The 27,983-nt window shown below is 37.8% G+C and overlaps 1 protein-coding gene and 1 non-coding gene across 2 annotated transcripts in view; both read right to left on the bottom strand.

Moving 5' to 3' along the window:
• The window catches only part of Ttc28 (tetratricopeptide repeat domain 28), a 595,992-nt gene extending 570,174 nt beyond the window's left edge, over positions 1-25,818 (bottom strand). The window contains exon 1 of the mRNA XM_026412187.2: positions 25,623-25,818. Coding sequence (XP_026267972.2) covers positions 25,623-25,724 — 102 coding nt within the window. The 5' untranslated portion in view covers positions 25,725-25,818. The remainder of the gene's footprint in view (positions 1-25,622) is intronic.
• On the bottom strand, positions 4,129-4,234 carry LOC113199294 (U6 spliceosomal RNA). Its single transcript, XR_003302948.2, has one exon. It is a non-coding gene; the product is annotated as a U6 spliceosomal RNA (small nuclear RNA).
• Positions 25,819-27,983: the final 2,165 nt, after the last annotated feature.

The raw sequence follows: 27,983 nt of genomic DNA, 5'->3' as shown, positions 1-27,983 counted from the left end.
CAACTGCTGTGGAAACCACCTTGGCAAGTCCTCAAAAGATAAAAGTTATCTTATGACCCATTAAGTGTACTCCAGGACATCTACTGAAATGAACTGAAAATATAAAACACATAAAAACTAGTAGCCAGGTGCAGTAGCGCATGCTTATAATCCCAGCAGTTCGGGAGGCAGAAGTAGGAGGATTGCAAATTCAAAGAAAGTCTCGGCAACTTAGCAACTCAGCAAAGACCTTGTCTCTAAATAAAATGTTTAAAAAGGGCTAGGGATGTGGCTCAGTGATTAAACGCCCCTGGGTTCAATCCCTAGTACCAAAAAAAAAAAAAAAAACTAGTACACAAATGTTAAGAGAGACATTACTTATAACAGTCAAAAAGTGAAAACAATCCAAATGTCCATCAACTGATGAATAAACAAAATGTGACAAAACCATACAATGGAATATTAAATCAACCACAAAAAATGAAATACCAATATATATTACAACATGTAACCCTGTAAATATCAATGTGAAGTGGAAGAAGCTCTAGACACAAAGTATGCAGGACTGCACATATTCTATGATTCTCTTTGTGTTAAATATTCATAATAAACAAACCCACAGAGACAGAAGGCAGATTAGTAGTTGCCAGGGGTTAGCAAAAGGGAGAAATGGGGGCCCTGGGATTGTAGCTCAATGGTGGAACGTTTGACTAGCACACATGAGGCACTAGGTTCAATCCTCACCACCACATAAAAAATAAATAAAATAAAGATATTATGTCCACCTACAACTAAAAACAATTTTTAAATATTTATTTTTTAGTTTTAGGTGGACACAACATCTTTATTTTATTTTATGTGGTGCTGAGAATCTAACCCAGTGCCTCACGCATGCTAGGCAAGCGCACCACCACTTGAGCCACATCCCAAGGCCCTAAAAAAAATTTTTTTAAAAGGCAGGGAAGGAATGGGGAATGACTCCTAATGGCACAGAATTTCTTTTGAGAGTAAGCCAATGTTTTGGAATTAGATAGTAGTGATTGCTGTATATCACTGTGACTACACTAAAAACCACTTTAACATGGGTGCATTTTGTGATATGTGAAATATATCTCAATTTTAAAAATAAAAGTAAAACAAAATTTGATGACTCAAAAAAGGGAATTAACAGCACGCCTACATTAAAAGAAATATTAAAATAAACAATGAAAGAAAACTATCCCAGAGAGAAACATGGAAATGCAAGAGAGAATGATTAATACTAGAAAGAATAAATAAAAATGAATATCATATATGCAAAATAATAACTGTAATGTGAAGCTTAAAATATTTATAGCACAATAAGTAGGAGGTGAGAAATAGAGCTAAAGTTCTATATGGTTTCTCAAGCCTTAATATATACAATCCTCACTTGAGGATTGTGTTAAAAGGCAGATTCAGATTCAACACATTCACAGTGGGGCATGAGACTGCATTTTATAAAGTCTTGATGATGTAGATGGGCTAGACTATATGCCACATTTTATCAAGGTTCTAAGGTTCTACCAGACCCAAGTAAAGAGTAAAATTATTAATTTTATTAGACTATATTAAATCAAGGATTTGCATTGTAATATAATCAAGTCAAGGAAATTATGACTGAAAACGTAATTAGCAAGTTAACAGAAAAATAATAAAATCATTTTAAAACTTGATTCATCTAAAAGAAAGTGAAATAGAAAAAAAGAAACATTTTTTAAAAGGGGTTTGCCCTGCAGTGCAACCTAGCCAACAGTGAAAGAAAGATAATAAGATAGGTGGAGGTAGGGAATGGGTCAAAAATGTTAAGAGATAAAACTTAAGGCCTTAGGTTAAGAGCTAGAATATTACAGAGCTAGAATACAATAAGATTATTTTTTAAAAATTTTACCCATATTTTATTTATTTATTTTTTTATGCGGTGCCAAGAATCTAACCCAGTGCCTCACACATGCTAGGCAAGCACTTGACCACTAAGCTACAACCCCAGCCCCACAATAAGATTATTTATATTTCAGGTAAGCTCCTAGGCACTACAGAATAAAAATCCAGAGAAAAAACAAAATAGGTGGCTTGTTAAAAATCAATAAATAAAACACTGACTCCATCTGTGAAAATTAGGCTTTAGCCAGTTATTTATGTCTTGCAAAGCCCTGAGCTTCCATAGGGGAAGAAGTCTTCCTACACAGGCTGCACCTAATTAGACCAGTGATCAAAGACCAGATCAAAGAGTAACTAATCAGAAGGAAGTAAAGAAGTTGGCCATGCAGATAGAAATGAGTTTAGGTATCTAAAGGTAGGGGGAAGGCAATAAGGACTAGCCATGTTGGAGAAGAGGCAGAAGTCAGTGTTAAGTGCAGAATAGAATGTAAAAGTATGTAAGGTAAGAAAAGTAAATGGGATCCAAATTATTTACCAATATGGCAGCCACCAGGTATATGTGGCTCTTTAAATTTTTATTTTACCAAATTAAAATTAAAGAATCAGTTCCACAGATGTACTAGTCACACTGCAAGTGCACAATAGCTACACTTGATAGCTAGTGGCTAACAAACTACAGTGCAGATGCAGAAATGACCATCTTCACAGGAAGTACTATTGGACAGAGCAGGTTTGGAGCTTTATAGGCTGTCAAAAAGAAACAGAGAAGCTACATCATCAGCCTAGACCAGAGGTCATCAGCTCTTACAAGGCCAACCCCTAAAGCAGAACTGCCACTTATCCTTTAATAAATTCCCAGGTCCCAGGACAACTAGGCAAGTACTTTTCAAACTCACTTAAATGATCTTAACAGGCATTCTTGAGAATAGAGGAAAGGCACCGGGGAAGGAAGAGAGGGTGTAAGGATGGCCTTAGGCCTTAGCCTAAGCAACTCCATCTTAAAATAAACTGCAGTCTCACCCAGCAAGCCACAGAGCCCTCCAATATGTCAATCAGGCACAGCCCCATAAAAGCAAGTCACTTTCCACAACCCTAACAAGAGTCAGGGTGAAGTCACATGTCATTTGTCATAATCCTGATAAGAGATAGAGGGGTCTCAGGGCGGAAACCACCAGACCACATGTCCTCTTTAAGATATAAGATGTCACTAAGAAACCTGGTAACAGCTGATAGGGACCCATAGAGCGAGCAGAAGCTCCCAAAATTTAGTAAAAATAATGGAACAAATGAACAGACACTTAGCCAGCCAATACTAAGGCACACATGCTGGACAGCTTGATGAGGACCTGGACTGACATCCTAACTCTCATCATCATCTGCCTGATCCTCTGTGTTGTCCTCACTGCTCTCAAACTCTACAACAGTCTCCTGACCCTGGTGAGAAATGCGACTTCTCCTTACAACCATCTCCTCAGTCAGCCATCAACTCCACACCAGGAGAAGCCTCCATGAGTTCTTGAGGATCCCTGCAGTCTGAGTGAGTGCATCTGCTGGACTTAAGGCCTAAGACTTAAAACTTTAAATCTAGCACTTAAGCTTTTATCAGCCTGAATTATTTTGTTTGTAGTAAGGATTGTCATTTTCTTGATTAAGAACCTATACAGTAAAATTGTATTAAGTGATTTGAGTGAATAAAACATTAAAAAGGGAATTAGCACATGGACATTCTTTATTTCTCCCCTCAACTGCATATGTTACACTAGTGCCTATCGAAACAGGGAAATGCAAAATACTGGGGAGTGATATTAGCCAAATTATATTGTTATATTGTGTGCATGTACAAATATGTAACAACAAATCCCACCATTATACACAAGCCTAATGTACCAATTTTTTAAAAATGGGAAAAACATAGATTTTAAAAAATAGGCATCCTGGGCTGGGGTTGTGGCTCAGTGGTAGAGCGTTCACCTAGCACGTGCGAGGCCCTGGATTCGATCTTCAGCACCACATAAAAATAAATAAATAAAATAAAGGTATTGTGTCAACTACAACTAAAAAATATTTTTTCCTCTGTTAAAATTCTTTTTTTATTTATTTATTTTTAGTCGTACATGACAGCAGAATGTATTTTGACATATAATACATACATGGAATGTACATACATCAATCATATTGTCTATTCTATTCTGCTGCCCTTCCTATCCTCCCTACTCCTCCCCTCCTCTCCCATCCTTTCTCTCTATCCAATAAAATATGGAACGCTTCACGAATTTGTGAGTCATCCTTGCGCAGGGCCATGCTAATCTTCTCTGTATGGTTCCAATTTTAGTATACGTGCTGCCTAAGTGATCACCTAAAAAATATTAAAAAAAAAAATAGGCATCCTTGGGGCTGGTGTTGTTGCACAATGGTAGAGCGCTTGCCTTGCATGTGTGAGGCACTGAGTTCGATTCTCAGAACCACATAAAAAAATAAATAAGTAAAATAAAGATATTGTGTTCATCTACAACTAAAAAAATATTTTTAAAAAATAGGCATCGTTGAAAAGCTACTCCATGGTCAACTTGGAGGGAATTAATATAAATAATTTGAAATTCCTCACCCACACCTTTAAAAGTTTCATTTCTTAAGATACGAAAGCCTTAGCCGATTCCTGATCAATTTTTTTTAATTTTATTTATTTATTTTTTTAAATATTTATTTTTTAGTTCTCGGCGGACACAACATCGTTGTTGGTATGTGGTGCTGAGTATCGAACCCGGGCCGCACGCATGCCAGGCGAGCGCGCTACCGCTTGAGCCACATCCCCAGCCCCTCCTGATCAATTCTTGCCAATACTTTATAATAATCTGGAGGAAGATAGATTTGGTTACTGCATGACTTCCTTAGAGCCTTTAATATGCTAATATATAGTGTGAGCCTCCAAAAATCAGATAGCATATACAGTGTTTCCCATTAAGAATAATTATTGTGGGGCTGGAGATGTGGCTCAAGTGGTAGTGCACTCACCTGGCATGCACGGGACGCTGGGTTCGATCCTCAGCACCACATAAAAATAAAGATGTTGTGTCCACCAAAAACTGAAAAATAAATATTAAAAAAATTCTCTCTCTCTCTCTCTCTTAGAAAAAAAAAAGAATAATTATTGTGGGGCTGGGGTTGCAGCTCAGTAGTAAAGTGCTTGCCTAGCATGTGTGAGGCACTGGATTCGATTCTCAGCACCACATATAAATAAAGTCCATTGACAACTAAAAAAAAAATTTTTTAAAAAAAGAATGATTATTGTTATAATCATTGAACAATTAGTATGTGCCTGTCACACTATTCTAAGTGCTTTATAGATGTTCACTTGTTTACTATTCAAAATCTCTATAAAGCTGTACTACTGCAAAGGAAGACAAAGGTTAAATAACAAAAAGGGAGGAAGTGAAAGTATCAAGGGAATTAACTGTAGGGCTATAATTCAAATTCAGCTTGTCTGGCTCTGAAGTCCCTACTCTTAACCATTTTATACCTCCTCTCAGAATTATTTGAAAACACAATATTTTATGCACTACTTGGATGCCTATTAAGATCTGATAAAACATTGTCCCTGTAGTTTGGGAAATGATGAAAGACTACTCAGGCCTATCTTTCTTACAGACTGAACAAGCTATGCTAAAACTATGTCTAATAAAACTACTTTTGCTCATTTGAAAATGAGTTCCAGCCAGGTGTGGTGGCACAGGCCTACAATCCCAGAGACTTGCAAAGCTTTGGCAGGACGATCAGAAGTCTGAGGCCAGCCTCAGCAACTGAGCCAGGCTCTAAGCAACTTAGTAAGACCCTGTCTGGAATTTTTAAAAAGTAAATAAAAAGGGCTGAGGATGTAGCTCTATGGTAAAGCACCTCCTGGTTCAACCCCCAGTACAAAAAAAAAAATTCACTTCCCAGTTTATATAAAAATAACATTAAAATTGCATTTATTTGTTAATTCCCACAGTTTCAACCTGTCAATAACAGAACCTACACCACAAACATATACTCACAATCTAAAATAATTTGGAGATTTATCACAACAAAATTCTGATATTCATAACCTCTGCATCTCTACACTATTGACTTTACTTGATATGGTTATAAATAAATCATTACTATTTTATTTGGTGAATAGCCAGCTTCCTTCTTTTAAGTCTAATGGAGAAAACAGTTTGCTTCATTTACTTGTAATAACAGATATCCAAAGGTCAAAAATAATTATTAAAAGTTTAAATTCAATCATTACAAATAAATGCAATTTAAACATGTAACTCATAGATATGAATACTTTATATCACATGCCATTCGATTTTTAAAAGCATTATCTTCAGCAATTGTGAAAAATAAAAATCCATGAGGGTATTACTGATTTCTGAACATGGTACTTTTACCCTCTCCTTTGCTGATAGGCTTTGAGAGGGGAACCAGTGAATAAAATCTACTAAAGAACCCTGATCCTATTTTCATAATGATAAGATCATAACTCTCACACAATATCAAATGATCCCACATCAAAAACTTTAACTCATCAAAAACTTTCACTCCTTAATGAGTGACCCAGGAAAATACAACAGCCAGTTCAGAGGAGAACTCAAAGGACAACACATGTACAGACAATCAGGAATGCTGAAATTAATTTTTGGATATACGCAAAACTGGCCTTTTCAGGAGAGGAAGAAAATCAATTGCCCCTCCATATGGAAAGAATCATTTGCATGTCCAGGGACAAGAATCACTTGTATTACTATCCGTTATCTAGGAGCTTCCCTCAATAGTAACTTCTGGGAAATGAGGCTATCACAAATTCCCTTTTCGGGGCAAGTCTAACCCCAGGAAGAAAAATGAAAATAATCCTTCCATAAATACCCTTTTATTTCACGGTCCTGGATGAGATGGAGAGATCACTGGTACCTGTATAAACAAGAGATTTCCACAAACTTTCTTATTTCCCTTCAATTCTAAAAACTCATTTGTTTTGTCTAAAGAAACCTATTCTCACAAAAACTGTATCTCCCTATTCTTTTTTGCCTACTAGTTAGGGATATAAGGCTTTAACTTTATGCATTTAATAAACCAGCTACTTCTTCTGTCAGCTCCCATATGCATACTATAAACCTTTTTTCTCTGTTAATGTCTCATCAGCTTAATTTGCAGACCCCCTTCACTTAATTAAGAGGGTAGAAGTTTTTCCTCTCCTACATCCCCTAAAACACCATATTAATTATCTGCCTTGAGATTCTGTTCACTGCTTTCACATCTTTTGTTTGCCTCTGTAGCTTCTGTGGTTTAGAACTGTTGTGTGCTAAACTTCTATCCTTGTAAAGTTACCTATTTACAGTAAAAAGAAGATTGATCTACTGATAGATGGATATATTGATAGACAGACATAGAGATATACACATACACACCAGTCATTCTCCCTTCCTTCACTGTCCAGTGTTTTCTCAGGATATCCTTTAGGGATTTTTTTTTTTTTTTGAGACAGGTCTCACTATGTTTACCCAGGTTGGTTTCTAACTCAACCTGGCTCAAGTAATCCTCCAACCTCAGTCTCCTGAATAGCTGGGATTATAGGCATTCTTAGTATATCCTTAAAAAAAGAAGTTATCACAAATTTGTCACTTTAGCCATCTGCAGTGACAGCAAATCCTTAGGTAAGAAGTGGGAAATGTTTCCTCACTAAGCTATTTAAATACCCCAAGTTCCCTCAAATGTTCATCCCTTGATCTAGCCATGTTTTAAGATGCTCTGTAGTTAACTAATACGTTCCTCTAAAAATATGATTTCCAAAAGTAGACTCAAACTCAGAATTGAGAAGCAACAGCTATCAGCTTTCTATATTTTAATACTCTATATTCATTAATGAATACTACGGCTATATTCATCAGTGATTGAATATAGTTAGTTCTTGTTATAGTTACAACCTCTTTTCCCACAAATTACTGATAAGTAAACTTGTTCACAAATATTAGAACCCAAATGCAGAACCTCATTTATGATTGATGAATTTTGCCTTGATTTGTCAATATATTTTTTTAAGAGAGAGAGAATTTTAATATTTATTTTTTAGTTTTTCGGCGGACACAACATCTTTATTTGTATGTGGTGCTGAGGATCGAACCCAGGCCACACGCATGCCAGGCGAGCACGCTACTGCTTGAGCCACATCCCCAGCCCATTGATTTGTCAATATATTCAACTACAGAGCACATACTTCTGTACCAGACATTTAATAGAGACTGGATGTAAGTGGGTGTGATGGTACATACCTGTAATCCCAGCATCTCAGGAGGCTGAGACAAAAAGATCACAAGTTCAAAGCCAGCCTCAGCAACTTAGCGAGGCCCTAAGCAAATTAGCAAGATCCTGTCTCAAAACAAAAAATAAAAAGGGCTGGAGATATAGCTCAGTGGTAAAATACCCTAGATTCAATCCTGGTACCAAGGGGGGAAAAAAAAAAAAGACTGGACATAAAAAAAGAAAATAGACATGGTTCCTGTCTTCCAGATCATAGAGTATTTTGGTGGTTTCATCATATCATTCTAGTATGTCAGTACTACTTTGAATCCTGATTCTTTCGGTGTAATATCTATCTCATATTTGTGAAAACTATAAATTCAACAAGCATGCCTTCATCCAGGAAACAGTATACTACTACATAAGATTAGATTTTTTAAAAATAGAGTCCTGCATCTTGGTGCAGACTTCCTATAAGTTTCTATCACATATCATAATTTATGATTATGTAATTCAGCTTCACTATCATTAAATCCAAAAGATTCATATTTTCCATAAGATTATCCTGAGATAATATATCAAATTACTTAGCATCTTAGAATTACTCCTTAAAAAAAAAAAAAAAGTAATCACAAGTGTTTAAGTGAACCCACATGGACTCCTACTTGTTACCACCTCTATCAGCCAGAATTCAGTCAGAGGACAGAAACCACACCAGTTATTTGAACAAAGAGAATTTAATACAAGATTTTGTTAACTGAATTTCAAGTTTTTCAGTACACGGCTAAAGGGGAAAAAAAAAAAAAGAACTCTTAGCAATCATAGTCTTGACAACTGCAGGAAGCAACTACCACCCCTAGTGCAGGGCTAACAAATGCTTAGAGGAAGAACTCAGGAACTCAAACTCAGACTTCTGGGAAGGCACTGCTCAGCTGGTGCTGATGTCTCAGATTTCCAAGTAGAGGACCAATGTGCCTGTGACCCAGGCCTCTAAAGAGCGGTGCTGGCTGGCGCTAGTGATCTCTGAAGAAAGCTTGATGAAACTGGTCCTTGGAAAAACTGCAAACTGGATCCAGCAACTGCTACAGGAAGGTACTGCTGCTGCAGGGATGAAGAAGTGTTGTTAGGGCAGCAGTCACAGAAATGGCAAGCAGAGCAGAAAAAGCAAGTCCCTCCCTCCTCTTCTAGGCAGTCAATGCCCTTGTTCGCAACAGGGAGCATGTGGCCAAGCAGAAATGTGACTTGTGGAGTCTGGGCCTCAGGATCACAAGGCAGAATAAATAAATGGATTTGGAGTTAAAAGAACAATAATTTAACTAGCAAAACATTTTCTATTCTAAGGTCACACAAACTGTTTAAAATCTAACACTCTGTATAAAGGATCACAATCAATGACATCAATCCCTATCTAACATTAAATCATCTCCTCCTACTCTGAAGAGTAAAACCACCACCACATCTAACACTTGCTTAGTACTTACTTCATGCCTGGAACTGTTCAAAACAGTATACATGTATGAATTGATCCAATCCTCACAGCAACCCTGTAAAGTAGGCCATAGCAATATTTCCACTTTATAGACAGCAATAAGGTGAAGAAAAGTTAAATACCTTATCCAATATCTCAAAGTTGTGAAAGATTTCAGACTAAACCCAGGCAATCCCACTCCAGTCCCCATGCTTAGGATCACGACATGTGTTACAATGCCACAATAGGCAATGCTCTCTAAATCTAAAGAAGCCTTTGAAATGCAACTTCTGTTGAACAAAATTTTCTTACATGCTTTTAAAAGTTCATATCTGATGAGGTGCAGTGACACCTGCCTGTAATTCCAGCAATTTGGGAGATGGAGACAGGAAGATTGCAAGTTTGAATACAGCCTCAGCAAGTTGGCAAGAATCTAACTCAAAAAAATTTTTTTTTAATTTTAAGAAAATGATGGGGGTGTAGCTGAGTGATAGAGAAACACTGACTTCAATTTTCAGTATGAAAAAAAAAGTTACAACTGTATTTGTAACCCTATGGAATATCATATTGTCACACATAGACATTTTTCAAGACTTTGCAAAGAATCTGCAATATACTTCTCATGCCCTAAACAATAAAGGAGAAAATGAACAGACTAAAGGCAATGAAATAATCTTCCATTTGCAAAATGAAACTACTACCTTCACTACTATCTCACTCAGAAATCAGAAGTAAATCTATTCATGGTAGATGTGTGTAGTTTATTTTGAAAAACTATTATTTCTATTGACTGAAGCTCAAAAACATGCTGGGTTGAGAATATAAAACTAAAAATGACTAGGCAAGGGGGAAAAGAAAGAAGCAGCAGCTAGGTATGGTGGTGTATGCCTATAGTCCCAACTGCTGGGGAGGCTGCACAGGGGGATCACTGAAGCCCAGAAGTTTGTGGCCAGTCTGAGCAAAATAATGACACCCTGTGTCTTAAAAAAATAAACTGGGGGCTGGGCTCGTGGCTCAGCAGTAGAGTGCTCACCTAGCACATGCAAGGTGCTGGGTTTGATCCTCAGCACCATATAAAAATAAATAAAATAAAGGTATTGTGTCCAACTACAACTAAAAAATATTTTTAAAAATAAATAAACTGGGCATGGTGGCACACACCTATAATGCCAGCAACCCAGGAGGCTGAGGCAGGAGGATCACAAGTTCAAGGTTAGCCTCAGCAATTTAGCAAGACCCTAGGCAATTTATCAAGACCCTCAACAACTCAGCTGGAGATGTAGTCCAGTTGTAAGCACCCCTGGGTTCAATCCCAGTTCCTAAAAGAATTTTTAAAAGTTTTTTAAATAATTTTAAATAAATAAATATATTAACCAGGTGTGGTGGCACAAGCCTATAATCCCAGCTACTCAGGAGACTGAGGCAGAAGGATTGCAAGCCCCAAGCCAGCCCTGGCAATTTAATAAGACCCTGTCTCAACTATAAAAATAAGTGTCTGGAGGCCATTTATTGCCTAGCATTCATGAAGCCCTGGATTCAATACCAAGAACTACAAAAGAAAAGGAGGTCTGAGGATATAGTGGTAGAGCACTTACAAGAGGTCCTGGGTTCAATACCCAGTACTGAAAAAAAAAATTTTTTATTTAATAGTCCATGAGGACTGTGGATATGGCTCAATGGTAGAATGCTTGCTTAGTATGTATAAGGCTCTGAGTTTGATGCCCATCACTGCAAAAACAACAATAATAAGAAACAGTATCAATACCCATTCTTTTTTAAATTTTATCTTTTAATTTGTTTAAAATACTCTTTTTATAATATTTTTTTTTACTTTGTTGGACACAATACCTTTTTTTTTTTTATTTGTTTTTATGTGGTGCTGAGGATCAAACCCAGGGACTCGTGTGAGCTGGGCGAACGCTCTACCGCTGAGCCCTTGTTTCAAATACTCTTGATCAAGAGTATTTGAAACAACCCCAGCCCCCTGTTTCAAATACTCTTGAATCATCCTAGATTCAAATTCTAGAATACTATACCAACCTAACCTTAAAACTCACAAAAACTAGGTATTAACAAAATCCCCACGGGAACTGGCTGTGTCATTTTCCATCAGTAGGCATTTATAATTGATCACTATTGTTGGTGATCATACAAATCAAAGACTATCTAGTGCAATGGTTAAGAGCACAGACTCCAGAGTCAGACTGCCAAATCAAGATCTGGAGCAACTCATCTTCTTAGCTGAGTGATCTTGAGCAAGTTAACTTTTCTGTAGCTCAGTTTCCTTGTGTGTAAAAAGGGGATAATAATAGTATTTACTTCATAAGGTTGTTGTGAGGATTAAATTAGTTGATAATATGAAGTACCAATAGAGCCTGACAGTATGTTAGCTATAAAAATCTGAAACACTTACACTAATGAAAGTAAGCTGTTCTACACAATACTTTATAATTTATATGTTCTTCCAAATATGTCTAATAAAAATTTTCATTTTTCATAAAATATTTAGAATTTGTAGTTAATATATGGAAAAGTTTGTTGTTGTTGTTGTTGTTGTTGTTGTTTGGTACTGGGAATTTAACCAAGGGGCAATTTACCATGGATGGAGCCACATCCCTAGTCCTTTTTATTTTTTATTTTGAGACAGGGTCTCACTAAGTTGCTTAGGGCCTCACTACTAAGTTACTGAGGCTAGTCTTGAACTTGCAATCCTCCTGTTTCAGCCTCCTGAGCTACTGAGATCACAGATTTGCACCACCATGCTCAGCTCTGGAACATGTTTAAATGATTTTCATAAATCTCTATGGAAATTGGAAACAATGAATTTAACAAGAACATTATTTGGCAGTGGAGCAACAATCAAAAATTCAGTTTCTACATAAGCTAAAAAACCACATGGATCTAAGACAAAAGCCAATGCAAAAACATACATACTGAATGGAAGTAACTATGGCTGTGTTTTTAGTGCCTTCTCAGCAAACTGTTCAACCTTCTGCAACATAATTTTCCTCATGATAAGAAACTACACACAAGATCAAATGTCTAACACAAGTGCCTGAATTCACGCTGGTAACATGAAAATTCCTGAAGTAAAAGAAAAGTATACCTAGATGTTTGACCGGTTAATTCCAAAATATAAGTTACAATTCCACCTAAGTGCTTGGCCTTATTAAATACATACTCTCTAATATCACACTACATTAATTAAAAAAATCAGAAAACTCAGCTCCTACAGAGGGAAAGTCACAGGGAAAGCCTTGTGAAATTGACAGTTTCCTCTGTACTACAAGTATGTACAATAATCTCATAAGTATAAGAGTTAACATGCTTGTACAAAAAAATGTTCATTTATAGGCCTGTTGCAAGGAAAGCTCAGATATCCTAATGTGTTCACATGACATTTTTTTCAAATTCACAGAAAACTTATCCATTTTAATATCAGGTATTTTCTAAATAAATGGTGGATATTTATTTGTTTTCTAGAGACAAATCTTTATTCCACTATTTCTTAAATACACTGTGCCCATTTATTGGCAAAATGTTAATAATTTTATCAAACTGAAGTGATGAGAAAATATAAAGGTTTATTATTGGATTTACTCTTATTTTTCCATGTGCTTGAAATTTTTTAACTATCACAGTTGAATTTAGTTTTTCACTTCATAATACAGCCATAGATAACAGGATCAAGAAATTGTTCATTTTATCACTTATTAATGAAAACAAAACTGACGAGGTTAAGGCAAACAAAGATTTTATGAGAATACCTTTCATGATGTTTTAAGAATAAGACGTATTCCTTTCATTTTCTAATTCTTTTTATACCACTACTGACATATATTTCACACATCATAAAATTTACCCATTTAACCTGGTCAGTTCAGTGTTTTTTGTTGTTTTGTAACCAGTGTCACAATCTACTTTTAGAATACATTTATCATCCCATGCAAGTTAGCTGTACTCCCAGCCAGCTTAAGGCAAACACTGATCCACTCTCTGTATGGAACATACAGGCATATGTATAGGCATATGCTGAATTATCTCACACAAACACAATATGTGATCTTTTGTGATTGTTTTGTTTTTTTTTTTTTACTCAGAATGGTTACAAAGTTCACCTTTGATGTGTCATGTCTCAATCAGTACTTCTTCTTTTTATGGCAAAAATAATATTCTACTATTTAGGTATGCTACATTTTGTTTATTCACTAACAGTTGATTGATATGCTGTGGGCTGCTTCCATATGGGGGCTATTATGAATAACAAAGCAATGAACATTCAGGTACAAGTGTTTGTGTGAACAAATATCTTCATTACCCTCAGATACATACCTAAGATTAAGAATTAATTAATTGGGCTGGGGCATGCGTGAGGCACTGGATTGGATCCTCAGCACCACACACAAAAAAATAAAATAAAGGCATTCTGTCCATCTACAACTACAAAAAACTATCAAAAAAAGAATTAATTAAGATTAGAATTACTGGGTCACATGGTAAGTTCATGCTTAACATTTTGAGCAACCGTCAAATTGTTTTCCAAAGTAGCTGCATCATTTCTCATTCCAGCAATGTATAAGGGGGTCCAATTTCTCCACATCCTCACCAACACTTGCTACTGTCTTTTTCATTTAAACCACCCTAGTAGAAGTTAAGTGGTATCCCATTATTTCACATTTTAATTTCCCTGATGACTAACGATGCTGCACACTGTTTTATTTGCTTTTTGGTCATTAATATATCTTCTTTGAGAAATGTCTATTCAAATTCTTTGTCCATCTTAACTGAGTTGTTCATCTTCCTATCACTAAGTTATATCTTTTATATATTCTTACAAATATCTTCTCCATTTTCTTAGTTTTCTCTTAATTTTCTTGATTGTACCCTTTTACATTTTTTTCTAAGAATTTAACCTTTATTTATTTATTTTTATGTGGTGCTGAGGATCAAACCCAGTGCCTCACCTATGCAAGCAACTGCTCCACCACTGAGCTACAATCTCAGCCCTCTCCTTTTAACTTTGATTTATTTCAAATTAACCACTTTTTTCTTTGTCTGTACTTTTGGTAAATCTAAAAAAAATCGATGCCTAACTCAAAATTTATTCCATAAAATTTTTTTTAAAAATTATTACAGTGTTTCCTTCCAAGAGTTATACTGCTTTTGCTCTTTGTTATTTCTTTTAAGTTAATTTGCAGGGAGGGTTGGGAGTGGTGCTACAGAATGAACACAGGGCCCCAAGCATGGTAGGCAAGCGTTCTACCACCAAGTACATCACCACCCTTTCCTAGATTGTATTTTGAGACAGGTCTTGCTAAGTTACCCAGGCTGACCTCAAAACTTGTGACCCTCCTGCCTCACTCAGCCTCATTTGTGCCTGTATGAAGGAAGGGTTCAAATTCATTCTTTTGCAGGTGGATAGCAAATCGTACAGAATCATTTGTTCCCCAATTGAATAATTTCTGCACTACAGGATGAACACCCTTAATCTGAAATCTGATATACTCCAAGATCTAAAACCTTCTGAGCACCATCATGACAACACACACAAGTGGTAAATTTGACACTTGACCTCGCAGCACAACACAGGCATACTAAAAATACTGTATAAAACCCTTCTGTCAACGTGTTGAAGCTGTATGTGAAACCCGAATTTCATGTTTAGACTTTTGTCCTATCCCTAAGACACCTCATTATGTATATGCAAAAATTCCAAAATCCAGCCAGGTGTGTTGGCAAATACCTGTAATCTCAGCTACTCAGGAGGCTGAGGCAGGAGAATTGCAAGTTTGAGAACAACCTAGGCAACTTAGTAAAACTCAATCTCAAAATTTAAAAAATAAAATAAAAGGACTGGGGATGTACTCAGTGGTAGAATGCCCCTAGGTTCAATTCCCATTACTTGGGGGTAGGGGGTGTCAACTGACTGTAACTGTAAGGGTTTATTTTTGGACTCTCAGTTCTATTAATCTATGTATTGTCCTTATGCCATTAGCACACCATCTTGATTAATAAAAATTTGCAGTAGATTTTGATATTGGAGAGTGTGTGTCCTCTAACTATGTTCTTTTTCAGGATTAGTTTGGCTATTCTGGAGATCATGAATTTTTATATGGATATTAGAATCAGCTTGTCAGTTTCTGCCAAAAAAAAAGGCAGATGTGAGTTTGATAGGGATTGTATTTAATCTATAAATCGTTCCATCTTAATATTAATTCTTGCCCATGAACATGGGCAGTCGAGTAAAATGTATTTCTGTTTTAAAACTAAATACCTGGGCTGGGATTGTGGCTCAGCGGTAGAGCACTTGCCTAGCACAGGCGGGACCCAGGTTAGATCCTCAGCACTACATAAAAATAAAGGCATTGTGTTGTGTCCACCTACACCTAAAAAATAAATAAAATTTAAAAAAAAAACTAAATTCCTGGGCTGTGTACATATCTGTGATAAAGCATTTGCCTGGCATGTTAAAAGCCCTGGGTTCAATACCCAGCACTACAAAAACAAAAATAAAGACAAAAGACAAAAACTACATTCCTTAAACAACTCAGTCAGCCCAATTGCTAAAAACAAAACACCCTGAAATCTAAGGAACTGAATTCATCCCAGCTTTATTTAATGCCACGGAGTTCAATCACAAAAGAGTAGCCCAATTAAAAAGAGATTCAAATATTTTGTTAGAATCTCTCCTTTAATATAACCAAGCCTGGTGCAGTGGTACATGCCTGCAGTCCCAGCTACTCAGGAGGCTCAGGCAAGAGGAGTGCTTGAGACTAGAAGTTGGGGTTCTCCTGGACAAAACAAAGAGATCCATTTCACAAAAAAAGTGAGCTGGGAATGTGGCTCAATTATAAAGTATTTGACTAGCATGTGCCACGATCTGGGTTCAATCCCCAGCACCACAAAAATAATAATTTAAAAAAACTAATAAAATTAAATATGTAAATCTAATTATCATCCTCTTTTCTTCTCCCATCTCCATTTGCTTCTGCTTTTTACTTATTTGATTATTTTCCAACATCTTTTTTTTCACTTCTATATCATTTTTCCCCTTCTCATCTATAAAACTATTTTCTTTTAGTCTATAATCTTCTAAAAATAAGAACTAATCTGTTTTCCATATGTATAATTTGGCAAAATATAAGTAGTGCTAATTCTATTTTCCTTTTATGTAGATTGACAACATTAATCTTAGTAATTTCATCTTTTTAATATCTTTATTTTATTTATTTGTTTTTATGTGGTGCTGAGGATTGAACTCAGGGCCTCACACATGCCAGGCAAGTACTCTACCACTGGGCCACAACCCTAGCCCCAGTAATTTCATCTTTATTAAAGTAATATTATTCATGCTATTCTGTAATTGCAAAAACTATTGGTACCAAATTTGGAAGAATATTGATATTGAATGGAAGAAAATATTTGCAAGAATATATTAAAAAACTCTTACAACTCAATGATGAAAAGGTGAACAACTCAGTTAAAATGGACATGAATATGAATAATTTATCAAAGAAGATATACAAGCAACCAACAAATTTCTTTTTTTTTTTTTAAAGAGAATTTTAATATTTATTTTTTGGTTTTTGGCGGACACAACATCTTTGTTGGTATGTGGTGCTGAGGATCGAACCCGGGCCACATGCATGCCAGACGAGAGCGCTACCGCTTGAGCCACATCCCCAGCCCAAATTTCTGAACTATGTCCATAGTTAGCTGAAATAATACCACAGCAATTTTTTAACTACCCCTAGCTCAAACGTAGCTGACGATAGTAATGGAAATTACAAGTACGCAATGTGTACATAATGGTGCCTTCCCGTAGTAACATTCAGAGCTCACTTTTATTTTTCTTTTTACTCCCAAGAAGTTAAGGTCAAGTTTGTTGTATTATTTAGACCAGTTTTCAGCTGTAATTTCTAAGTAATCCTAAATATTTACCCACAAAATAAATCATATCTAATAATAAATTATCGACTATTTGTCAAATGGAATCTCAAAAAGTCACAATGTAGATTATAATACATTAACTTCATACTATTAATCATTTAAAATACCATAAGGCATGTTTTTCAGACCAAGATGCTCACTCCTAGAATCAGTGTAACTATGAGACAAAAAAGGGGGTTTTAGTAGAGGTCAGAGTGAAACCATTCTATGACAACTACTCCCCTATTTCTTGTGTCCTACCCTCTAGATACTATTACTGCCTATTCAATCCTCCCATTACTACTTTTCTCTAGTAAAAGGGACTTGTCTTTGGTCAGTAGTCAAAGAATAAAAGAATACTTTCTCAAAAAAAAGAAATTGCTAATGATTTTCACTGATTAAAACATTCTTAGTGATAAAGGCCTTATTTCTATTTTTATTTTTGTGATTAAAAAAACTTTATTTTGTATTGATAAGGTTTTAAGTAATAAAGTAATAAAGCCTTATATTGAACCATTTAGTAGACATCACCAATACTGGAATCTAACCAAAGAATATTTATCTTGAATTCATCAATTCTTTTTTCCTTTTTTCAATACTGGGGTTTAAACCCTGGAGTGATCTACTACCAACCTACAACCCCAACCCTTTTTTATTTTTACTTTGAGACAGGGTCTGAATAAGTGCCCAGGATGACCTCAAATTTGTGATCCTTCTGCCTCAGTCTCCAAGTAGCTGGGTTTATAGGCATCACCACCACAGGCCCTATCAACCCTTTATACAGCTTTCAGTTCATAGGCAACAGAAGAACATGATAAATGACACCACAGGGCAGTTACTAGAGAAGCCCAGGAGGAAAGATACTCAGCAGGACAACTGTTTTGGTCTTTCCACTGAGTCTCATGCAATGTGTTGTGAAAAAGGGGACCATGCCAGATTAAGAGACTTGCACATTAATTAAGGCATGGTCTATGATTTAGACAGACCCAACAGCTTTAAAGAACATTTTGGGGTTGACCAGAAATTCTGAATATTGTCTGCATATTTAATAAAAGGGAAGTAGGACAAATCACTTACTGAAAAAAAAAAAGACTCAAGTTTCTTTCTATATTTGCATTGGTATATTATAATTATATATAATGTTGGGATTAGTTGTTACATATTCATAAGATTAGGCAAAGGGGAATGAAGGGAACAAAGGGGGATGGGAACAGGAAACAGTAGAATGAACTGGACATAACTTTCCTATGCTCATGTATGAATACACGACCAGTGTAACTCCACATCACGTTAAACCACGAGAATGGGATCAAAATTATAATGGGTTACACCCCATGTATGTATGTCAAAATACACCCTCCTGTCATGTATATCTAAAAACAATTTAAAAAATTAAAATAAACATTTTTTAAGTAAAAATCTCAGTTTCAAAAGAGTATCCATATGTGATGCAAACCAGCAATGCCACTTTTAAGTATTCACCCTCTCCCCCAAAAAATAAACACAAAGACTGGTAAGTAAATGTTCATAGCACCTCTAGTCACAGCTCCAAAAAATGGAAAACAACCCAAACGTCCATCAATTCATGGATAGATGGATGGCTCATGAACTGTAGTATACACATATAATAGAGTAATACTGAGTAATGAAATGGAATGATCTATCATTTCTATTGACTATGGTAGTAACTATACAACTGTATATATGTCTGAATTTGTAGAACCACAAACTTTAAATTGGTAACCTCTGTGGCACATAAACTCTACCTAAATACAGCTGATTCTTAAATATAATAAAATTGAACATACTTTGTAGTTTTCTTATTTTATTTAAAATGCCAATGTACTCTTCTGTGTGTGTGTTGCTGGGGACTAAACCCAGGGCCTTATGCATATGAGGCAAGCCCTCTACCAACTGAGCTATATCCCCAGCCCCTAAAATGCCAGATTTGATGGTTAAAATTGTATGTACTCTCATATGTATAAAAATATTGGGGTTATGGCTCAGCAGTAGAGTGCTCGCCTCGCATGTACAAGGCCCTGGGTTCAATCCTCAGCACTACATAAAAATAAATATAAAAATAAGATAAAGTTAAAAAATCTTGATAGAAAGATGCACAGAGGGGCTGAGGCTATAGCTCAGTGGTAGAGCACTTGCCTCACATGTGTGAGGCACTGGGTTCAATCCTCAGCACACATGAAAATAAATAAAGATACTGTGTGTTCATCCACAACTAAATAAATACTTTTAAAAAAAAAGAAAAAAGAAAAGAAAGATGCACGGAGAGAGTTCCAGCGGGGTATGTATTAAGGTACTGATGGCAGTAATCACTGGGTATTGGCAAGTTAGGAGGTCTAATGGGAGCATTTTGCTTCTTCCACTTTATAGTCTTATACAATGTAGTTTTTATAATAGTAAGAGACTTTTAAAAAAAATAACTATCAGTTTGATTTTTAAACTTAGAAAGTTTTCTTACATTAATATCCATGGGCTATCAATTTGTGGATTTGTAGGTTATCAATATACTTACAATGGTAATTTTAGAGGTAAATTTTTATTGCTAAAATAATATTTACAAAATAGATGTTTTAGCAAAAGTAAATATTATTTTAGCAATAAAAATTTACCTCCAAAATCACCATATTTACAGAGTAAATATTATTCTCTTTGGTCACAGTGAATACACATTCAATGAACACAATTTGTTCCAAGCATCATATTGAATCATATTATGTCTCTGGTTTCTTCCTTAAAAATTAATGTTAATTTTTTTAATTGGTATCAGCTACTACACAGATACCAATTAAAAATACTTGCTCCCTCTCCCCATGCTCTACCAATGAGTTACACCCCCAGCCATTTTTATTTTGAGTCAGAATCTCCTTAAGTTGATCAAGCTGGCCTGAACTTGTGATCGTCCTGTCTCAGCCTCCCCAGTAGCTAAAATTATAGGTTTGAACCACTACACCCAACCCAAAATAAAATTACTTCTAAATTTAACTTCAAACATCAGCATTTTTTTAAGAATTTTTTTTCACAATACCTTTATTCTATTTATTTGTTTTTATGTGGTGCTGAGAATTGAACCTAGGGCCTCACTTGTGCTAGGCAAGTGCTCTACCACTGAGCTACAGCCTCAGGCCAAACATCAGCATTTTTAAGCATTAGCAATAAGTATGGTGGCACAAGCCTGTCGTCTCAGCTACTCCAGAGGCTGAGGGAAGAGTTAATCACTTGAGTCTATGAGTTCAAGATCAGCCTGAGCTGTTAACATAGCTAGACTTCATTTTAAAATTAAATAAATAAAATAAAATTTAGCAAAAAGTCAAATGAAACAAGAATTGTAACCATCAAATCTAATTTTAAAAATGCTACTTCAGCTTTTAAGAGAAAAGTGATGAAAAAAAGCACACTAAATAAGAACTGTGGAGTAAAAATGAATAGCTTTGAATCACACTTTTATTATTGTTAATAATATTTGGAAATACAGCATCAAATATCCTATACAGCAGCCTGACTTTATCATGCTTTTATAACACAACTATGTGGTGTGTGTGAGACTTTGTCTTCTATCTATCTCCATTCCTCAAGCACTCACCAGGATTTCTTGGGTTACAGGAAAGTGATGGGGACAGGAAGAGGTTTGTGGGTTTTGTTTGTGGTTTTATGTCTTTCTGGGTTTTGTGTGGAGGGAGGGGGCCTGTGGTTTGGGAGGTTTTCTGAGTTTTGTGTTTGTTTGTTTGTGTTATTTTCAACTTTGTTTTTACCTTTTTGTGTGTGGGGGGGGGGGGCATATCCTTAACTGGAGTTAATTACCAGAAGAGAAACAACAAACATCAGATCCCTGCCACACGCAAGGCATGGTTCTAAACAACTACCTACATTCTTTTATTTAACAAGTCTTTGGGATGGATATCACTGTCTCATTGTATGTATGAGAACACTGAAATGCACAACAGTTCAGCCTTGTGAACACTCATACAACTAGTTAAGAACACAGCCAAACAAAGACATATGAATCTAGATCTGTATTCAAACCATTCTTCCTTGTTAATTTTAAGGGGAAGATTTTAAAAAGAAAATTGGAATAAACAACAACTAAATGATGAAGTTAAAAGGTATATCCAGGGCTAGGGCTGGGGCTCAGTGGTAGAGCACTTGCCTAACATGTGTGAGGCACTGGGTTCGATCCTCAGCACCACAAAAATGAATAAATAAAAGAGATGTTGTGTCCATCTACAAAAAAAAAAAAAAAAAAAAAAAAAAAAACACAGTGAATCCAAAGTCAACTGTATTTTTAGCAATGTGCAATATAAAATTTTAAAAATAGTTTCATGGCGGGTTGCAGATTTAATTTGGTTGTAGAGTGCTTGCCTAGTATGTATAAGGTCCTGGATTCCACTCCCAGCACCTCTCTACTCTCCCAAAAAAGTTCATGTACAATCCACATCAAACAGAACAAAAAATTTTTGAAAATACTGTTAAGTGCAATACTCGCACACTGAAATAACACATCACTATAAAAAATCCAAGCTGTCTTTTTTGCAAAAATTGATAAAATGAACCTAAAGCTCATATAAAAATATAAAGGACATAAAATGGCTTAACAGTCTTGGAAAAGAAAACAATGTTGGAGGAGTTAGAATTAATTTCAAAATCCATCACAAAGCTACAGTAATGAAATCATGAGGTGCTGGCATAAGGACAGATATATAGATCAACAGAATAGAATTCAGAATTCAGGAAAAAAAAACTTCACATATGGTCAACTGATTTTCAATAAGAGGTATAAATGAGGAAGAGAACAGTCTTTTCAATATATGGTGCTAGGAAAACTGAATATCCATAGGTGAAAAAAATGAATTTTGACCACTAACTCATACCATATACAAAAATTAACTCAAAATGGATCAACAACCTAAATATTAGTTAAAGGCATAAACTCTTAGAAGAAAACATAGGAATATATATTTCATGACTTTGTATTTGACAATGGATTCAGATATGACAGCAAAAGCATGAGCAATAAAAGAAAAAACTAGACTTGGTTGAAATTAAATACATTTTTACATCAAAGAACATTATTTAAAAAATTGAGTCGGGGGCTGGGGATGTGGCTCAAGCGGTAGCGTGCTCGCCTGGCATGCGTGTGGCCCGGGTTCGATCCTCAGCACCACATACCAACAAAGATGTTGTGTCCACCGAAAACTAAAAAATAAATATTAAAAATATTCTCTCTCTCTCTCTCTCTCTCTCTCTCTCCTCTCTCTATCTTTAAAATAAAATACATTTAAAAAAAAAAAATTGAGTCGGGGCCAGGGCTATGGCTCAGTGGTGGAGCACTAGCCTAGCATCTGTGAGGCACTGGGTTCAATCCTTGGCACCACATAAAAATAAAATGAAGATATTGTGTTCACCTAAAACTAAAAAATAAGTATTTTAAAAAATTGAGTCATGTGTGGTGGTGCACACCTGTAATTCCACTGACTGAGGAGGCTGAGGAAGGAGGCTGAGGCAAGTTCAAAGCCAGCCTCAGCAACTAATTGAGACCCTGTCTCAAAGAATTAAAAAGGTCTGGAGATGTGGCTCAGTGGTAAAGCACCCTTAGGTTCAATCCATAGTATAAAAAACAATTAATACCACAATAAAATACCATTTCATACCTATAAGAATGGCTAAAGTTAAAAATACAGTCAGTAACAGGTATTGGTCAGCGGTAGAGAAACAGCAACCCTGGTGCATTACTAGCGATGGGATGTAATATGCAGTAGAGCCTCAGAAAATAGTTTGACAGTTGCTCAAAATGCTTAACAGAGTTATGTGACCTAGCAATTCTACTCCTAGAGATACACCAAGAGAAATTACAAAATATGTCCACACTAAAACTTGTACATGTTTATTGCTGCATTATTTAAAGAGCCCAAAATAGGGGAAAATATATATCCACAGATGAATGTACAAATGATATCTGGTATATCCATTCAAAAGAATATTATTCAGTAATAAAAAGAAATAAAGTTCTATACATGCTACATCATGGTTGAACCTCAAATACTCTGTGCCATGAAAAGAGTCAATCTCAGAAGACTACAATAGCCCAGAACATAAAATTTCCAGAATAGCTAATTTCTGAGACAAAAACATTAGTAAATGGCATAGTCTGGTGGAATGGGAAATAAGGAAAGGACTGCTAATGGGTAAAAAATTTTTTGTAGGGTGACAAAATGTTTTAAAAGTAGATAATGGTGATAGTTACACAACTATGAAAATATTAGAACTACAAAATTACACACTACCAGGGTTAATTTTATGGGAGGTAAATTAGACCTCAATAAAAGCTTTTTAAAAGATTTTTTAAAGACACTTTAAGAAGACATCCAGGGTTAATTTTATGGGAGGTAAATTAGACCTCAATAAAAGCTTTTTAAAAGATTTTTTAAAGACACTTTAAGAAGACATCCAGGGGCTGGAGATGTGGCTCAAGCGGTAGCACGCTCGCCTGGCATGCGTGCGGCCCGGGTTCGATCCTCAGCACCACATACAAACAAAGATGTTGTGTCCGCCGAAAACTAAAAAATAAATATTAAAAATATAAAAAAAAAGAAGACATCCAAATAAGCTACAAAAACAATACACTGGGAGACTGCAGCACCTAATTTTTCCATTTTCTTCTTCAGATGCAATCTCAAATCTGAAAGTCAAGTCTTCCTACATTTGCACACTTTGTTCAGTGAACAAAAAAAACCCTACCTAAGTGAAACCAACTATCTGAAATTCAACTTGATGAAAAAAAATGCCTCTGAAATATACAACACCTTTATTTTAGCATCAACTCTGAACTAAAAAATCTGAATTTTTGATGCATCGCATAAAAACTAGACATACTCAGAGTTTAAGCAAATTGCCAACTTTCCAGAAAAGATAAACAGTAATTCAGATTTGCTCTGATGCAAATATAAATGTTTACCTGCCTCAAAGGAACAAAATCTTGTAAGCCTAGTGTTCCCAAGTGAAAGAAATATATATTTTTTTTAATTCAGAATTTTGTTTTAGAATCAATTTTAACCTAGCTAGGGTATACAGAGTTGATCCTTTATACTAAACAACAAATACTCTGCTCTTAACTAGAACATACTGAAAACACAGCATTATAACCAGACAAAAGTTGGGAGCTGAGAAAAATCACAGTACACAATAAAAATAACTACTCTCAAGAAGCTCCTGAAAATGCCTCAAGAGTTCCAATGTTGCAAACTCCTTAGTCATTTAGTCTTCCTATAACTATTTACCGAACATATACCATTTGCCAGGCAGGGTGCAAGGTACCAGGATGCCACAGTGAGGTATAAACAGAGCAGGTCCCTGGTTGCAGGAAGCTTGTTCTCTACAGCCTGATAAACCTTTCTGACTTCAACTTCAAGAACCTGCTAAAAATTCAGTCTTGTCCCCTACATTGAGGAGCCAGGGCTCGTGGGCCTGCGGTGGAGCATGCAAGCTGTATTTTTACAAAGTGCTCCCAATTATTCCTCCACTGGACCATCCCACCCATCCTGCAGGAGCCCCACATTCAAAGTCCGCTCAGCAGCCTTCACCTTGACAGGCACCCCAAACACACCCCGAGGCCAAGGTGGACGGAAGGCTTTCTGGTATCACTCTGGTGAGCCACCAGCAGCTTGTTGCCCTCCTGGGTCGGAGAGCTCACTCCCTCCCAACCTCACCTGAGGCTGGCAGCACCTGAGCCTCCCCAGCGGCAGACACCTGTCTCCAGGAGGATGCAGTCTGCCATTTAGGTGGACCAAGGTCCCAAGGTTCCGCCCCCCGGGGAGGGGTCAAGGAGGCGGCGCGCGGGAGTTAAGCGCCGACTGCATACCACCGGCCCCGCTCCCGCACACACTCACACACTCCCGCGGAAACTGAGGCAGGCGGCGGACCGGGTCCCGCTGCACCGCGGCTCGCGAAGGGGCTGGAACCCCGACGACGAGGTGGCTTCCGCCTCGCGGGCACTCGTCAGCCGCGGAGGCCCGGCCCGGCTTGCACCGACGGAGTTTCACAAAGAAAGTCTCCCGGCCCGCGCCCCTCACGCACTCACCGGCGCTGGCGCCGGCGGAGACTCGGGCTCCCGCCGCCTGCGGCTCCGGGCCGGGGTCGACGCTGGGGTCGGTTCGGACGCTGGGGGCAGCGGCTGCTCCATCCCCGCGGGACCCGGGCCGCGTCCGCCTCGAGCTAACGGTCCCGCCAGCTAGGCGCGCGCACCGCTCCCGCGCGCCATGTTCCCGCCGTGCCGCGCGCCGCCGAGGCAACCCACAACGCCCCCCCCGCCCCCCGGACAGCGCACGCGCGCCCCCGCGGCTTCCTCGCACACACCGCGCACGCGCGCGCTCGCCGCGCCCCCTCCCGCGCGCCCCGCCTGGAGCCTGGAGGAGCTGGTCGCTGTTCCCGGCGTCGCGTTTACCCCCGCCGTGCCTGTCCGGCCCAGGAGGGAGAGCGCGCCGTTCCCCGCTCTGCGCCGCCGCCTGCCGCACTGCGGACCACCCCGGCCAAGCCCATTTCTCCACTGCCTCCAGTGTATCACCCGCATCGCGGGGCCTGGGGCGAGGGTCCGCCCAGGAAGTGCCAGACGAAGGACGCCCTTCGGTTGCTGAGACCCCATTCCTGGAGGTGGGCAGGCACGTGCGCGAATGGAGGTGGCACAATGAACTCCAGTATCCTGGGGAGAGCCAGACTCTGGAAACCTGAGTTCAAGTCCGCCTCTTCACTGACCTCGGACATCAGGGTCAAAATCCAGCACCGCCCCAAGTGCTTGAGAGATGGGCTCTCCTTAAAGGGTTCAAGTGCCACCTCCATCTCCCAAACTGGGAGACTGGGCATGTCACTTGACCAACCCAGAGAACCTCGATTTCTACGTGTGCAGCGGATTTCCCAGGTTGACAAGGGCTTTCGGGAGGCATCCACATCCCTCAGCACGCTGCCTGGCACACAAGCAGCCTGCCAAGGCTCCGTATTGTAGCTCCTGCCTTATCCGTCCAAGACTCCTAAAAGTTTAATGAAAGGGGTTCTGTCCCAAACTCTGCGGTATAATTAGCTGGGAGTTCACCCAACCATGGGGCTGCAAGAGACTCTTACTTCCCACGTCTTCACTTTCCACTCTGCCTCAAAACCCTAAAGCTGGCACAAAACAATAGCAGAGAACATTTTCCCTACTAGAAAAAGAAGTTTTTTCAAGAGTCCCTTGGAATTTGTAAATGGTTGTGCTTATTTCTCTTGGCATTTTTCAGACACAAGTGACACAAACAACCTGGAGGGGGGAAAAAAGAGAAATTTACCTGCTCCCATAATTGCAAAATTCTGGCTGGAGCCTCACTTCTGGCATAGCGGAATCCAGTACCTCAAACCAAACTCAGCCTCTCTGACCTGTTTCAGGTTTCATTTGCTCTCTAATAACTTCATTTCCATACAGTTTCTTCCACTTAAGTAGCTTCATCTACCAAGAAAGCAGAGGCTGTTTCCCAGTACAAGTCGAGTATCCGTAATTCTAAATGCTCAGAAGTGTCTCAGATCTTGGATTTTGGAATATTTGTGTACGTATAATGAGATATATTGGGGCTAGGACCCAAACCTAAATATGAAATTTGCTTATGCCTCATACATACATTAAACATAGAACTGAAGTTGACATTATACAATATTTTTAGTAATATTGTACATTCATGTGTGGAATTTTTCACAATCCATCATATCACTGCTCAAAAAGTTTTGGATTTTGAAGCATTTTGAATTTTCAGACTAGGGTTGACTCATCATTGGACCCATTTGGGCTACATGCCCTTCCTGAGCCAATCCATATTGGCTAGAGCTGTATGTATGGGAAGGGATTGAAGTCAGACCCTCCAGAAGAATATAAACAGGAAGGGTAATTGGGAAAAAGGATACTTCCACCTGAAAAATTGGAATGCAATTACCAGAAGAGGCATGGGGCACAGGGCCAGCACAAACAAGAGATATCCAGGACACCATCAAATAGGCATACAGTAGGTCCACCATAGAGCCAACAGCCTGTTCTACAAAAGGGAGTGGCAGTTACTTCCTTCCGCCAATGAGAAATGACTCTCACCGCCAATGAGAAATGACTCTCACCGCCAACCCCAGGCCCAGCATTTGCCAAGTCTGCTTAGTCAAAGGCAACCCAATGACCCCACAAGTGCCCAAGCAAAAACTGAAAGATGATGATGCTTTCAAGAACTGACTACTTACATGGGTATCCTACCTCATGATGGAAGATAACCCTTACCACATACCAGGCACTTTATGGACCTTATTCCACTGAATCCTCACAAACAGCATCAGAGATGGTTATTGTCACTGAACCCATTTTATAGATAGGAAGCCAAAGCTTATCAAGAAACTTAACCAAAATTCCAGCAAGTAACTTACCCAAAAGCCAATGTTGGAT

This window comes from Urocitellus parryii, chromosome 3 (assembly GCF_045843805.1).
Source record: "Urocitellus parryii isolate mUroPar1 chromosome 3, mUroPar1.hap1, whole genome shotgun sequence".
NCBI classification, from domain to species: Eukaryota; Metazoa; Chordata; class Mammalia; order Rodentia; family Sciuridae; genus Urocitellus; species Urocitellus parryii.
Note: the sequence above shows the minus strand (reverse complement) of the source record. Positions and strands in the feature narration are given on the sequence as shown.